Source organism: Phaethon aethereus, assembly GCF_964289735.1.
Source record: "Phaethon aethereus genome assembly, chromosome: 20".
In the NCBI taxonomy this organism is placed as follows: Eukaryota; Metazoa; Chordata; class Aves; order Phaethontiformes; family Phaethontidae; genus Phaethon; species Phaethon aethereus.
Window position 1 is genome coordinate 1,281,138 of NC_138596.1, and position 14,889 is coordinate 1,296,026.

General features: G+C 47.1%; 1 protein-coding gene across 1 annotated transcript in view; it reads right to left on the bottom strand.

Annotated features, from left to right (window-relative positions):
- ZNF618 (zinc finger protein 618) overlaps positions 1-14,889 on the bottom strand; it is a gene marked incomplete at both ends in the record, with an annotated part of 160,473 nt that overhangs the window by 10,857 nt on the left and 134,727 nt on the right. The window contains 2 exons of the mRNA XM_082009003.1: positions 12,779-12,835; positions 13,958-14,041. Of these exons, the coding sequence (XP_081865129.1) occupies positions 12,779-12,835; positions 13,958-14,041 (141 nt within the window). The remainder of the gene's footprint in view (positions 1-12,778; positions 12,836-13,957; positions 14,042-14,889) is intronic.

Genomic DNA, 14,889 nt, shown 5'->3' on the forward strand with positions numbered 1-14,889 from the left:
ACAAACAAAATGAGTTAAGTAAAAAATTTAAATTCATCCAACAATTCATCCCCAAAGTTTCCTGGGGAGGAGGGAAAGGGTGCCTGGGGGATGTGCAGAATCCCTGTGGGAATGAATGGACTTGCTTTACTTCCCAGGGCTTTCTCAATCCTCATACTTCTGAGATTTCAGCTTCTAAGCACCTTATGCTCCACAGCGCAGAGAGCTGGGAACAGTCAGGCCAGCTGGAAGGAGTGTGGGATGTGTCAGTGCTAGAGGAGGGATCTAGAAGGTGGAGATAAGAAAGAGGCAATCTGTATCTGAAATGAGGCAAAAGCCACCACTGGAAAAGAATTGCTCAACTGGGCTGGCATGGACAGCAAGTAAATCCTCCCTCCCTTCAACTTCTGCTCGCAACTTTACAAAGGTAGAATTAACTGGAAAAGTTGTCAAAATGGCTCTGAACACCCCTGTGAGCCACACTTGTGCCCCTTTCTCCGTCCTGGGAGCACAAATCCCTCCACACCACTGCAGGACCTCTGCTTTTCCTTCCCCAGCAGCCATTTCAGCTCTCCTCATCCTTGCTCAGACTGAGGTTTACAGCATCCGCATCTGCTCTCCATCGGGCGGGTCTGAACTCAGCAAGGGGCCCATGGGTCCTCCCATGACTGATCCAACCCACAAACCTCTTCTCTCCTCTCGGCTTCGCTGGTGGCAGTGCAAGGAAAGCTGGGACCCATTCATGCTGCCTGTACCAACCCCCCTGAGAACACCTGTGCTCCCCAACAGCCCCAACTGGTTGGGGTGGCTGTGCTGGTTTTGGCTGGGATAGAGTTACGTTTCTTCCTGATAGCTGGTACAGTGCTGTGTTTCGGATTTGGGATGAAAATAATGTTGATAACATACTGATGTTTTTTGTTGTTGATAAGCAGTCAAGGACTGTCCAGCTTCTCATGCCAGCCTGCCAGCGAGGAGGCTGTGGGGCACAAGGAGCTGGGAGGGGACACAGCGGGGACAGCTGACCCCAACTGCCCAAAGGGATATCCCACACCATACGACATCATGCTCAGTATACAAGGCTGGGGGAAGAAGGAAGGGGGGAACGTTCAGATTGATGGCGTTTTGTCTTCCCAAGTCACCGTTACGCAGGATGGAGCCCTGGAGATGGCGGAACACCTGCCTGCCAGTGGGACGTGGTGAAGTAATTCTTTGTTTTTCTTTGCTTGTGTGCGCGGCTTTTGCTTTACTTATTAAACTGTCTTTATCTCAACCCACAAGGTTCCTCACTTTTACCCTTCTGATTCTCTACCCCATCCCATGGCGGGGAGTGAGCGAGCAGCTGCGTGGGGCTTAGCTGCCGCTGGGGTTAAACCACGACAGTGGCCAAGGCAGGCCTTATGTATGAGCAAAGCAGGAGGAGTGGCTGTGCAGTCAGCTCAGAACTGGCTCAGAGACTTCCGACCTGCAGCAGGACTGCCCAGGCAGCCCATCTCACGCTGCTGGAAACCTTCTCCCTCACTGCCTCAAACCCTGAATTGCTTCTCAGGAACCGATTCCTCTTGCTGCTCCCCCTCTGAGGGGGCTGGGAGTTGTGGCAGGAGCAACAGTACCTCCTTTCGATGAGACAAAACCAGCCATTTACCCCACACACTCAGACAGGCTCCCGGCCCTCCCTTAGGGCCTCTTAGCAATGTCAGGTGCTGTGAACTTCCTAGCTCTGTTCCCTTGGTGTGGGCTGGGGAGCAGGGTGCTCTCCTTTCTGCAAGCTTCCTCTACTTGCACTCCCATGGGCAGATGCTAAACACATGCTGGTGCCAGCTGCTCTCTCCCCGTGTACTTGGCTTGCTCAGGTTGCTCCAGTTCCCACCTGTAACCACAATTCCCAGAGCCCTGAGCCCTCATGGGCTGGTGCAGGATGTGGGCTACATCATCCCAAGATCCCACCAATTCCCAGTGGGCATGCAGGGCTGCCGCATTCACACAACCATCCTTCACACTTGTATCTCAAGGGAGTGGAGGATAAATTCACCAGTCTGCATGAGAAGCCTTCCCTTCCTCTCCTTGTTTGCACAACTCACTTCTAAGTAATCACTGCTCAACCTAAAGCAGCTGAGTGATGGATGGGAAGGGAGGGTGTAAGAACAGCCCGAAGTTCACCTTGTACAGCCACCAAAGGTGGAAGGAGACAGGCAGAGAGCTCACCAAGGCTGGCACTCCCCGTTTACGGGCTGAAATCCCAAGCTTTGGTTGCTCCTGCTCTGTGGGCCAGGCTGTGACCTAGGCACAAGGCCCAGCACTTCGCCTGTAGCAGACTGTGGCCTTGCTACAAAAACTTCATGTTAGCAAACAAGCCATTAAAATCCTACAATGCTCAACTCTAAATCTGTAGCACAGCACTCTCACACATCACTAAACAGCTCAGAAGATGAAATGCCAGACTATCACTCCCCTACTCACCTCTGGAAAGCAAGCTCCTCACACAGCCAAGAACAGAGCCGTGAAGCTGGAGCAGCAGAGATACTACATTTTCTGGATGTCTTGGAATACAGCTTGAGCTCTCCCATGGGTTCATGTTCAGCCACGGCTACGACACACTTTCCTGCGGACGCTGCAGAGCCTGGGCAGCAGCAGGGAAATGGCTCTGCCTGATGCCTGACACACGCTGCTGGGCCGGGAGCCTCGCAGAGTAAGGCTCTGGGGACCTCCTCTGCCTCTTCTCACGCAGGTGAGCTGCACACATGAGGCTTTGTTGCAGAAGGGGTGGAAACAGGCTCTGAGTCTTCACAAAAGGGTAAGAAATCACCAAGTGGACCCTCAGAGAATTCCGGCTGCCACGTGAGCCCCACTGTCTCTTTGGCCCTGTGTTGTTGCTGTACGTTTAGAAGGTTCCTGAAAGCCTGTAGCCTAAATTTGTCAGCGGAAAGTCTGTGCATGAAATGGCAAATGTTGCGTGGGCTAGACGTGTCCACACAGCACCAGAGAAGAAGGGGAGAGGGTACAACACTGAGTGTATGACAGGCAACTGGCTGCACAGCACCTATGCTGCTCCCCCACCATCTTCCGTCTCCAGTCTCTCCTTCCTCACTGCCTATCCCTGTCCACTCAGAGCTCGTGGCACAGACCCAGCAGGTTCTTCTCTTGAGCTGTGCCAGCTGTCACTGTGCTACCTGCTCCTTCCACTGTCGACCACGCAGAGAAGCAGACCCCAGCGCTTGGAGATGGCCGTCTCTGAAGCAGCAGTGCTACCCCCTCTCCAGTAACCTGAGGATCGCACCGTGCTGAGCCAGGATCCTGACTCTGTATGGCTCTTCTGAGGCAAAATATTTGAAAATTTGGAAAAACGAGGAAATCACTCTGGACATGTCCTGTCTGCCAGCAGAAAAGGGCTACTCTACAGCCAACTCATCTCAGTGGGGTCTGGCTCTCATTCCCAAGTTCTTCCAAATGTAGAGCGGTTGTGTAGTAGAGAGCACAAACAAATCTGCTGCAAGCAAGCAGTGCCATTGGAACTGCAAACGCCCACCCCAGGGCACTTCTAACAGCCTCTTGCAAGCTGTCTGAAACTCAGTCATTGCAGCATCCCCAAGCAACAGCATTTCATTCTCCTATCAAGCACCAAAGAGCTTTCCTCCCCAAGAAGAAGAGACATTTGTCTGTGGTGCACTGGGTGTTGGGTGCTGAGCACAAAGCACTCTTCTCCCCAAAAGCATCCTTCCCCACAAAAAACGACCTCCTTTGCGAGCCAGGTCTCTCTCTGCTCTGAACCAGACAGGCTATCACGTCAACCTTACTGGTTGCGCAGGTACTCTCTGAAAACACCTTTACATAAACCGAAAGCACCGGCAGCTGCTGAAGCCTCTTCAGTCTCTTGAGCCACACAGAACTAACACTCACAGTTGGTTGCACAATTTAAAACATCTTTTCCCAGGGCTATTAGACACTTTCATTAGTGCTTTATATATACCCAGTGAACAAGGCTTCAGAGTAAGGCAGCAGGCTGTATGAGCCAAGACAGAGAAAAACCAGCATTTGTGCTTAGGTTAAATAAATCACTCTAATTCCCATGTTAACTCTCATTGCCACATCTAAGCCAGAGAAAGTAGCAGAGACTGGTTTGAGGCCAGGAGTGAACATGAGTTGAGAGCTTTTAACACAAAGTTTCAACAGAAAACGCCCTGAGCTGCCTGTGCACAGCCAGCTCAACAACTGATGGCAGCGCAGGGAGCAGGCCCCCAGGCAGCTCTCTCCTCAACAGAAACGACTCACATTTCAACACTTCTGTCCACATTTTGATGAAAAACAAATGCTGAAGAACTGTAAGGGAAACTTCTCAGTGTTTTCACCCAACGTTTCCACTGGCTTTAGTTTTAATAACAGTGTAACTGCACCTTCCCATACCTTTGACACACACCAATGAAACAATACATACACAGCAGCAGTCTCCTAGAAAAATGCCATCACACACCAAAATAAGTGGAAGTTTCTTGAAAATGGGACTTCTTCCATTTCCACTGATGAGGTGCTATATAAAGAGGTGCTATGAAGCATGCTTTAAAAAGGGGAGCATCATGGTCATTAAATTTGTTGGCACCAATTTGATTTCTCTCCAGCGTGAACTCTCAGGTTCTGAATAAAGCTCTCACTTTTTTCTCAGATTTGTAAGTGGAAAAAGAACAAGCATCCTCCGCCACCCTGCCTCAGGGTGTAACACTCAGGGCTGTCCTACATTAAGGGACAGCAGTCCTGGAGTATGACGCTGGCGCAGTCTGTATCACCCCTAAAATCCAGACACAAGCCAAGCAGTAACCAAACGTGCTGAAACGCAAAGGAAGAAGATCCACCTGTTGAAAGCATCAAGGACAAGGGGCAGAAACAAGAGCAGAGACCACCTGCATCTGCCCATCCCAAACCTGCTCTCGTTCCCCTGCTGCTTGCTCTTCACCATGTCCTGGGCTCCCATTTCTCATCTGTGCTGTCAGGTCAAAGCAAATTGTCTCTGTAAAGGTGTTTAGTGAGCTGAGCCATGAAGACAAGTTTTCCTGTGTGTAAGCGTAACTTAAACATGCATTCATTTTCAGTCTTCAAACCCTGGTCTCTCCGAATATGTATTATTGGCATAGTTCACCAAACTTAACTCCCAGAAGGCTGTGAGTCTAAATGGTCTAGCAGCCACATACTGCACAGAAACACCCTGAAGGATTTCTGTTGCATTTAACCAGAGCCACAGAAGTGAGATATTTTGTGACACCTGGACTCATAATAAAAAAAACATTTATTCATGAAAAATTCTAAAAGGGCAGGCCAGCACGGATGCAGGTGGAAGTCCCCGCCTTTGCGCACCACAGATATCCATCACACTTACTTTGTAAAAGCGGGAAAGGATTTGAAATCAGGGGACTTGCGGTTTCTGCAAAAAAGAGAGAGATTTAAATATTGAGATTGGCAGAGACCTCGCTGTATGCTATACAGCTCTGCCTATCTGCTCACTGATCCTTATCCTTAGTCTGCACTTCCAGATTTAACTGTGACAGGATGGGGCTCTCCGTTTACTGCAGATTACAACACGTCCAGCTGTGAATTTTCTCTGTCAGTATCTTGCCAAGTCTCTCATGGCTGGGAATCTGTGTCTTTCCTTCCCATTTCGAAATGTCCAGAGATTTTAACATATACTCTATGCTACAGTAATGGATACAGTCAAGTGGGGAGGGCCAGCAGAAGAAAAGCTAAGGGAGCAAGAAACCCTTTTACACATGCGTTTTTTGGGGCCCCAAATGCAAATTCCCTGATTCACTGTGTAGCTTCCTCAAACTGAAGCTGGGCAGGGTGTTTTAGCCTCACTGGATGATATGCCCAAGGAGAGAGTTCCTAAGCGGTGCACATTCCTTCCGGCTGGGAGTACACACTTTCTGTCGAGCACACCTTGCGGATTGCCTCACTTTAAAGTGTGACTGAAAGGAATGGATGGTCAACAAGCCCTTGGTCAACCAGGGGCCATCTGCATCCACCCCATGGTGCACGGGAGCAGAAGCAGTGATTCTCAGCACCTCAGACCCTGTGCGGTTTCCTACAGTTTCCAGGTGAGGTCCTTTAGTGTCAAACCTCTGCAGAGGGGAAGAAATCGTTAGTATTAATTATTCAGTCATCAGTTCAGTGCATTTACAGAATGGTCCCAAGTCCGAAGCTATAAATTGATGTATCAATGAATGAGGCTCTCCGGGCTGACAGACTTGGACTGGTTTTGCTTGGAAGGAAAGCTTAACTTGTTAACCTCCCAGATCAAGACAGTGAGCCTTCGTGCTAGATAGTTCAACATGATGAAGACCTGCGCTATTGAACAAGGCTTCAGCCGGCAGGGCCAGCTGGTAAGGAATGAAGATGAAGGCATGGACGATGCTAGGCAAAGACGTGAATAGACAATGCTATGGAAAGGGTATGCATGGAAGGCACCAGCAGAATACAGAACACTGCTGATCGATTGCTTGGCACGTTTCTGTTAGCCAGCGTGGCACTAAAAGTGCTATTTGTAGCTGTTGAGGTCTGTAGCTGGAGAAAGATCTTCACTGAAATGAGTTCCTAGTCTGGTCCTACTGAGCAGCTAAGCACGGCAGGCTCCTCTAGGTACCACCCTTTCACTATGTGTGCTCTCTACCTCTGCTTTGGGAAGTGTTGTACTTTCTCAGTGAACACATGGATGCTCACTAGACCTTCCTGCAGCTTTGGGCTTCTGTCAGCACCTCAGAGGCGAGTAAGCTTTTGAGGGCCAAACCCCAACATTTTACCATCCCCCCAGAAGTCAACTTCATTTGGAAGAGCCACACAGCAGTGGCGTACACCACTTTTAATACACTGCAATGAATTCCCAACACACCCTCTGGCTAGAAGTGCTAACCTGGTCTCCTGGTTATGCTTGACTTCCTCCACACATGAAAACCCTTGTCAGTCTGCAACAGGAGTTCAGGCCACTTGCTAAACATTGCTACTATGGTATTTTAAGTGAAGACAGACTGTTGGGATTTTTCTGGTCTTTATGTTATGGGCCATTTTGTCATCCATGCACTGTAGTGTCCCTGCCTCAGCACAGTCAGCTCCACTGAAGCCAACTACTCAGAGAATACCCATGGAAGTGTCATAGTTTGAATGATTAATGATAATTAGTCTTGCTTTAGGTATTTGCTCATCTTTCACTCCACAGATTCTCCAGGCAAAACTGAACAGGCGTTCACCTTTTTCTGCCCATACATTAGTCTTTCAGTGGCCATTTTTGCCACGTCCTGTCCAGCCCCAGCATGGCACAGTACCTCTGCTTTGAAGACTGCAATCCACAGCTTGTATCACTGGCTGTTTGTTCCCAGTTTTGATGACTGCTCACACTCTTGCCTCAACGTATTGTCTCGTTGTCCTTCCTGGTGTCCCAGAGCTCTTGATTGATTGGCAGGATTTCACCCACAGAGACATGCTGCTGAGTGGTTATTTTAACCCAGATGTCTTTCTTCCTGTCTACAAGTTGCCTGTTCAACATGACCAGTCTGGAACAACTTAAATGAATGTGGCACCAGCAATGACCAGTTCATTCCTGGAAACCTCAATTCCATGCAAATGCCCAGTGGACACAGCAACTCGTATTTATGCAACAGAATAAAGCAACATGTTCTGACCTGAAGCCTCTCCCTATGTTACCCTTCCTCTAATGGTGAGAACTGCACTCTGGTGGCAATCCTTCATCTGGGCACATAATTTTTAGCCTGCCTTAAAAAATGCAGCTCTATGCATATGAAACTGCGCTGCCCCTTGGTCAGCATTATCTGTGCCCCTTGGTCAGCATAATCTGTGCCCCTTGGTCAGCATAATCTGTGCTCTGCACAGCTTAGTTACAACAATGTGGGAGCTCATGTAACAACACCCCACCACCATCACCCTTTTCCTCACTCTTCAAACTTGGTCATTAGCAGGTTTGGACCTCCCAGCTCAATGGAATGGCAGCAGTAGCAGGCTTGTACTCTTTGCAAACCAAGCAATAGATGAGAAAGAGATTTACCAAAAGATGAACCACTTGAATGGGATTTGTATTTTGTGCTTCGGTCCAGCTGACTTAACCTGCAAGACAGTTTTATGTGTCTCAGGAGGCAGAGGCGTAAGGGGCTGGCTGTGCTAACATCCAACTGTAACCAACAATCAAGAATTATGCCCCAAGCATTAAAGCTGCACTCACTCACCAAAAATCCTAGCCTAAAAGTCATGTCTTCCCAGAAGAAACCCAGCCAGGTTTGGATGTGCCGTATGATCACTGGACTACAGGGAAAGAGCAGAAGAGAATGTATGGCCAACAATAGGGAAGGAGGAAGATCCCCATGTTTGTAACACACCTAGCTGACTCCTCCCATATGTGCATCATGACCACCTGCACTTTCAGTGCAAACCAGCTTTTTTGGACTAGTTGGCAGTTTGAAGACCTGAACATCCTTACTCTGTACTGAGATCATCCATCAACTCAGGACTTACTTGTGAACACACAGTAATGCTGACAACAGTCTCAACATAATGACACAATTTGCTTCATCCCAGAGCCTGGCAGTAGCCACTGCTGGGCGTCCTGGTCCGGCCTTCCATTTGGGTGCACTACGGGACCTGCCATTGTAAGGGCAAGGGTAGGAAGTGAACTCCTGTTACTGCAACAGAACTTGCACAGGGGACTCAAGCAGACATGTCTGCTCCCATCACCACCGAACAAAGCTTCAGAAGAGATTTATGTCAAAAGTTTAATGCTGATTTGCACTCTGCCTTTTTGCTGCTTTCCATAAAACTAAAGGTTAGTTCTGCTCAGTTGCTAAGAAAGACATACTACCTATTTCTGTTTAAGAGACTACCCTGTTTAACACTTGCTAAAAATATTCTTTTATGTGGCAAGTGGTGAACGAAACATTTCTAATTATCCTTCTGCTTGAAATAGTTCAATGCTACAACTGGATGGGAATTAGGAACCATAATATATTGTAGGATGCTGCTTATGTACATTTTCACTAGTGTGCTGCATACATGGGAAAATAAAGTGCACTACTGAAAAATGTTTTGCACTAAGAACTGATTCACTAAAAAGAAATACAGCGTATAAGATCAGGAAATGACAGACTAACAAGTCTGAAAATCCCACTAAGCGCATATTTAAAATTTTGTCCTTTGTCCTTTAAATTTTGAGAACTGGCACTTCTCAGTATTTTCCAAAAATCTTTACTTCTAAAACGAAAGGAGGAACTTAACTTTTTTTTGGTCTCCATCTCACCTCAGCTTGGCATGAACTGATTCAAAAAAGAAGGTATTTCCCTTGCCCCTCTATCCAGTCTGAAATAAACACTGCTGGAAAGAAAAGCTTCCCTGTATAAATATGAATGAAAACCACTGACATTTTAAAAATGGTAAATGCTAAAATTTGTTCCGCTGGAACTTATGACAGAAATAGTTACCTAATGCAGCAGGTGAAACTGAGACATAATTAAATCAACCTTGAAAGTTAAAAATATTTCCCAATTCCCTACATAATTTTAAATGCTGTCTCTTCCACATTCATAATGTCTGGCAAGTTTAGACATCAACAAATACTGCCAACTTCAACTAGTTTTTTTCTTTTGATGGCTGTATTTTAAGGTATCTAAAATAAAGACTTTTTTTTTGCTTTTTGCTTTGGTTTTTTTTTTTCTTCTTGAAATCTCACAGTTTCCTTCATCCCCCTTGGCCTACAGGTGGTGTAACCGCAAAGTCTTAATTTTACTAAGGAGTCTTCCATAGCGTCCAAAACAACAGATCGAGGCTGGATTATGCTGTAAACACTAAGTTAGAGATGGTCATTGCTCCTGAGGCTTTCCAAAGTCAGACAAAAGTGAGACAATGGAGAGATCCAAAAGCTGAGGAAGTAACGCGTGGTTACACTCTACATCGCTGCAGGGCCACGTCTGCAGGGTCCCAGTCAAATGCTGCTCTACCCACCCCAGCTGTGCATGGTGGAAGAGGAAGGAAGCACACTTTCACTATTGAATGCAAGACATGTATTTGCCCCTTTTTTGGGGCTCTCTCCTTCTGAGGTTCAGGCTGATAATCACTAGCTTTTCAAGAAGAGTATTTCACAAACTGGCCTTCAAATATTTTTTGGAATTTAATACAAAAAAATCCTGCACATGTCAAGACTCAGCAAAATGACCATCACCAAGGAGTGTTTTCTTGAAAGCAGCTTTACAGCATCTTAGATGTTTAACATTTACGCATCACAATGAGCCAATTCCATCTTTCAGGATCAGGTCATGACCTTGCTCAGTTCAGCAGTGAATAAGCACAAGCTTCATGCAACTTGGGACCTCTGCGTTGGCTGCCTGCACTCCAGAGGCGGCACAAGGAAGCAGTGTGCACATTCTAGTGGATGCTATTTTTTAAAGCACCATGAAACTTCCAGGTTTCATCAAAAAAACAAGTTTAAGGGGCTGTGGAGACTCTTTCCTATTAATACAAAGGACACTCTCTCAATCATGAAGTGGACGGCAGCTGAATGTTCCTTCTCCATCCACTCTGTGGCTCCATCATAGGCCTGCTGGGAAAAGGATGTTCTGCTAGTAGATGGGACTCAAAAGCAGCCACAAAGTAGTTTTTGCCACGGATAAGAGGAACTTGTTTTATGGGCAGTAAGATGCCAGGTTAATCAGATAGTGAATGCAGGTACCTGCTATCCTTATGACAAGGATTGGGGCTGGGTGTAGGGAACAGACATTGCAAATCCAACATTTTCCATTCTAGTTGTCTTATTCCCACTTAGGACTCCCTACAGAACTGCATCCAAGTCTACTTTAGGTGGCTTTAGTAGCTGACTCTCCTGCTCTGCTTGTCCTCCTGCTCACTCCAGATATGAAGCGGTCTGTGGCACTGCAAGTCAGGATGGTGACACACAGAAAGAGCATAACATACCTGGTTGGGTGGCCAAAAAAAATACTGCTGCTCAGTTTGGTATCAAACTGAGCCTGTGACACAAAACTCACATACACAAAAAGCAACTGGTACAAGGAATGAAGCATCTAATAAGGCCAAGCCACACAGCTCTCAGGCTGCTCAACTGGGACCTACATTTACCTCCCAAACCTGGGGACTATTCTTTGCAGCAGCAGGAGTTTGGTGATAAGCAGCAGATGGGAATCGGGAGGACAGAAGTGTTCATCCTTCTGTCATTGTCAACCACATTATCACCAGCTGCTCCCCTGCCTGTACAAAATCTGCTGGCTGAAACACAAGAGAGGACAAGCCAACAATGCCAGAATTACTCACAAGAGTTCACATCACACATGTGAACGCTGAGCCACACAGTTTGTCCCACCTCCTGAAACACAGCTATGGAAAGAAGGAAAATGGGGAGGCAAGGAACATGTCAGCTCTTAAAAAAGAAAGTTAGAGAGCTCTGCTTTGATACCCAAGCACACAGACACCTGCAGAGCTTTCCATGGCCTCTCTAATCACCAGTAGTAGTGTGTCACATTTGTAGTGTGACATGGTGATGCTCACTCAGGCTGCTGTCAATGAGAACATTTAGACTGACTCCTGAGAACAAGAAGAAATAAAACAGAAGAAATGACTTGGTGCAAGAGCTGGAAAGGAGCACTGAATGGGACACATAGGAAGTAGGACAAAGATAGAGTCAAGGCAGAAAAGCAGGCTGAGGTAGAAAAGAGGATGTGGGATAGATAAGGGAAGGGGAAAAAGGGAAGAAGTTTATACAACCCCATGCAACAGTCTGGCTTTGAGGAGTGTGTCAGCTGCCTAATGCAGGAAAGAACTGCTTCCAACCAGAGCCCAACTGCCCTCGGGCCAGTCCTGAGCAGCTTCAGGTTTCCTGACTCAAACAAAAGTTCAGGTGAGCACCTGCAGCCTGCCAGGCCCTAGACTAAGCCACTAAGATAAACTGACCATACATGTGGTGCAGACAGAAACATAATGAAAGAAGACAAGCAAATCATATGAAACTCACTACTCAATTTGTAAGAATTTCTGGCTTTGTTTCGATATTTACTGTGAGCTTTTACTCATGTGCTTTAAAAGTTGTTGTTCAGATAGAAACAGATTTAGAGGGATGAGTGTGATGTGAGCTGGTACAAGGAAATGGCAGGGAGAATCTGTGAGATGTGTCACAGCAACAATGGGTCAGTATTTAATAGCAGTTCAGACAGAACTAAAGTCTTGGACTATTCAATACAGCCACTCTTTCTTTGTGTGCATCTTGCCAGTGGTTCCTGGACCCCCTCCCATGCTACAGGCTCATTTCCCCTCCTGCAAAACTTAACAAGAGGAGGTTTGCAGCCAGAAGGTTTTACAATGCAGCTTTCCTGGCTTTAGGGATGAGCTGTTTGATATAAAGCAAGATACCTCTGTCCTTCCTCTGTAGGCTATACAGGGCTTGACAGGAATAAAAACTGAATGATCTAAGGCTGCTGCTTTCAAAGTGCCCAGAGGAGCCAGGAACCCAAATGGTATATTGGCATTTAAAGATGTGCACTTAAAGGCTTTGAAACTCTTCAGACAAACCACTCATACTACCCACAGAAGACAAGACATGAGGAGCAGACCTGCTGAGAGGCAAGTGGCCACTTTCAGAGCAGCAAGTCAGGCTGGTAACCCTTGGCAGTTAGTGAACTACGCTGTTTTGTGTCATGTCTAACAGCCTGGTTAGGCTGACTGAAGACAGACTTGGCACCCCTAAGGACTCCTGCCTGCTGCTACCCAAGTAGAACAAGACTAAAGAGTACAAGGGCCTGAAACACAGAGACAAGCTCACCTGATGGGTTCTGCTTACATCTCTTTTCTTTAGGTTTTTCTGTCCCCGAATGAACAGCTGTAATTGTGGTGAATGCTTGGATTAGTACAGGATTGTTCCCCAAAACATAATACGCAGTATTGTAGTAACAAACAACTTTTCTCCCATTCACTATTGCCCACTCTGGTACTGCATGTGGGTTTTCCAACACCACTTTATTATTTTTCAAGATGGTTCCAAAGCCCCTTATTTGCTTCAGAGGCAAACATAGACCCCCCCACAACAGACGCTGTGTAATCTGCTCCAGGGAGAAATCCCTTCCCTTACCTGTCCATTCCAGCTAGCGGCACTGCAAACACGTGTTAGTACTCTTGAACAGGGAAGGGATGGAGGCCAGCCTTTTCGTCTGGCATGTTATTTATCTCTGCATCAAGATGTCAAAAATCACATTTCATCTGGTCTGTCTGTTATGCTCCAATTATGGAGCACAAGAGAATGGCAGTGTCCCAGTTGAAGGCAGGGGGGTACACCGGCAGGATAAAAATCTTATAAAGAAAACTCCATAAATGGTGTACCTAAACAAAATTGTCTAGGCCAGTGGTTATGTTTAGTTACGACCACTTGGATTTGAAACTCAAAGGAAACTCCAGAAGTGGGGTAAACTTGAATTCCTTCTAGCACAAGTATTCTGGTCCCACATCTACACATCTCATATGCTATGTGACCTCGATGTAGCAAACTTGCAAAGAGCTGGAGTCTGGTTACAGTGATGTGTAAATAAACTGCCACATTTAGCATCACTGTAATATGCAAAATGCTGTTCTACTCGTAGTTGCTCAAACTTCGCTTGTTGCGAATGGCTTTGCTTCACAAGGACTTCACTGATGCACAGACAAAGAACAAGTACTGGTTTATCTCCATCCATATTCCCCTTTCTCCACATCTTTGCTCCCCACCGAAAAATCTGTGCTAAAGTACGTGGACCTTGGGAGCAGGATCCCCACACATCATCATTTTTTATAGGCTCTGGAGTGCCAGGAACCTGGGGAGGGCTGAGAAGAGGGCACTACCCCAGGAAGGCTAGCTGCCTGCAGGCTTAAAGGAGGTACCCCAAATATATAAACAATCACCAATCACAGCTGGATCCTGCTTTGGAGAGAGACATGGTAAGCAACGGCAGGAGGGAGTGAACACACTTACCGCTGGAGTTCTGAGAATTGCTGTTTGTTTCTTCAAAGTTGTTTTGCACTTTGCCTTCCACTCTCCTGCTGAAAGCACTTTCTGCTGGGTGGAGAACAAAGTAGGGATGGTGACTGGTCAATACTGGACACAGAACCACACAGACAGGAGGCAAGATAACATGCTCCTGCGCCACATAATCACATGCCCCGCATACAGCAGAAAGGTCAAATACATCGTTTTGGAGGCAAATGGGCCAGATTCATTAAGGGATAACAGGTAGGTATTTTTCTTGAATGCCGTCTGGCTGAAGTGGCCTGGACTAACTCTTAGGGAGCCCATGAACATCAGTCCTGACTGAACCAGAAGTATCATGGCTTATTCCCCTGCAAAAAAACCCCAACCCTTATCTTCCTCTTCCTTAAGACAATGAGCAGCCCTTAAAGCCTCTGGCACAGGTGCCAGGCCTACAGACTGAATTCGGGTCCTCATCACAACATGTAGAGTGTCCCTGTGCTTCCCAGTAATCTGCATTCCCTTCCTGACATGTTCAAGTGGAGGACTGAAGGGCTGTCTCACAGCCTGCCCACCATGTCTGGAAAAGCTCCTGCAGATCCTGTGGCCCTCCGTGCTTTCCAAGAGCGAACTCGTCACCTCCCCTCTCCCCAAGGCCAAGCAGGCCATCTCTGCTCCTCTGTGCTGTGCTCCCAGCCAGCGCTCCTGGCCCTTCACCTCCTTCGCACACTTCAGCCACAGCTAGGGCAATTTCCCAGTAACTGTAATGGGAAGACTCCTCCAGCGTGCAGAGGTGGTTCGTCACCCTGGCAGTAGCTGCAGTGTCCTGAAACGTCACTGCACAGCACAGCTGAGGTGCCTCCCATCCTTCTCTTAGCACAAGTGCAACAGTATAAGTAGTGTGAGGTCTCACCTCACTTCAACTAGGTTTGCAATAT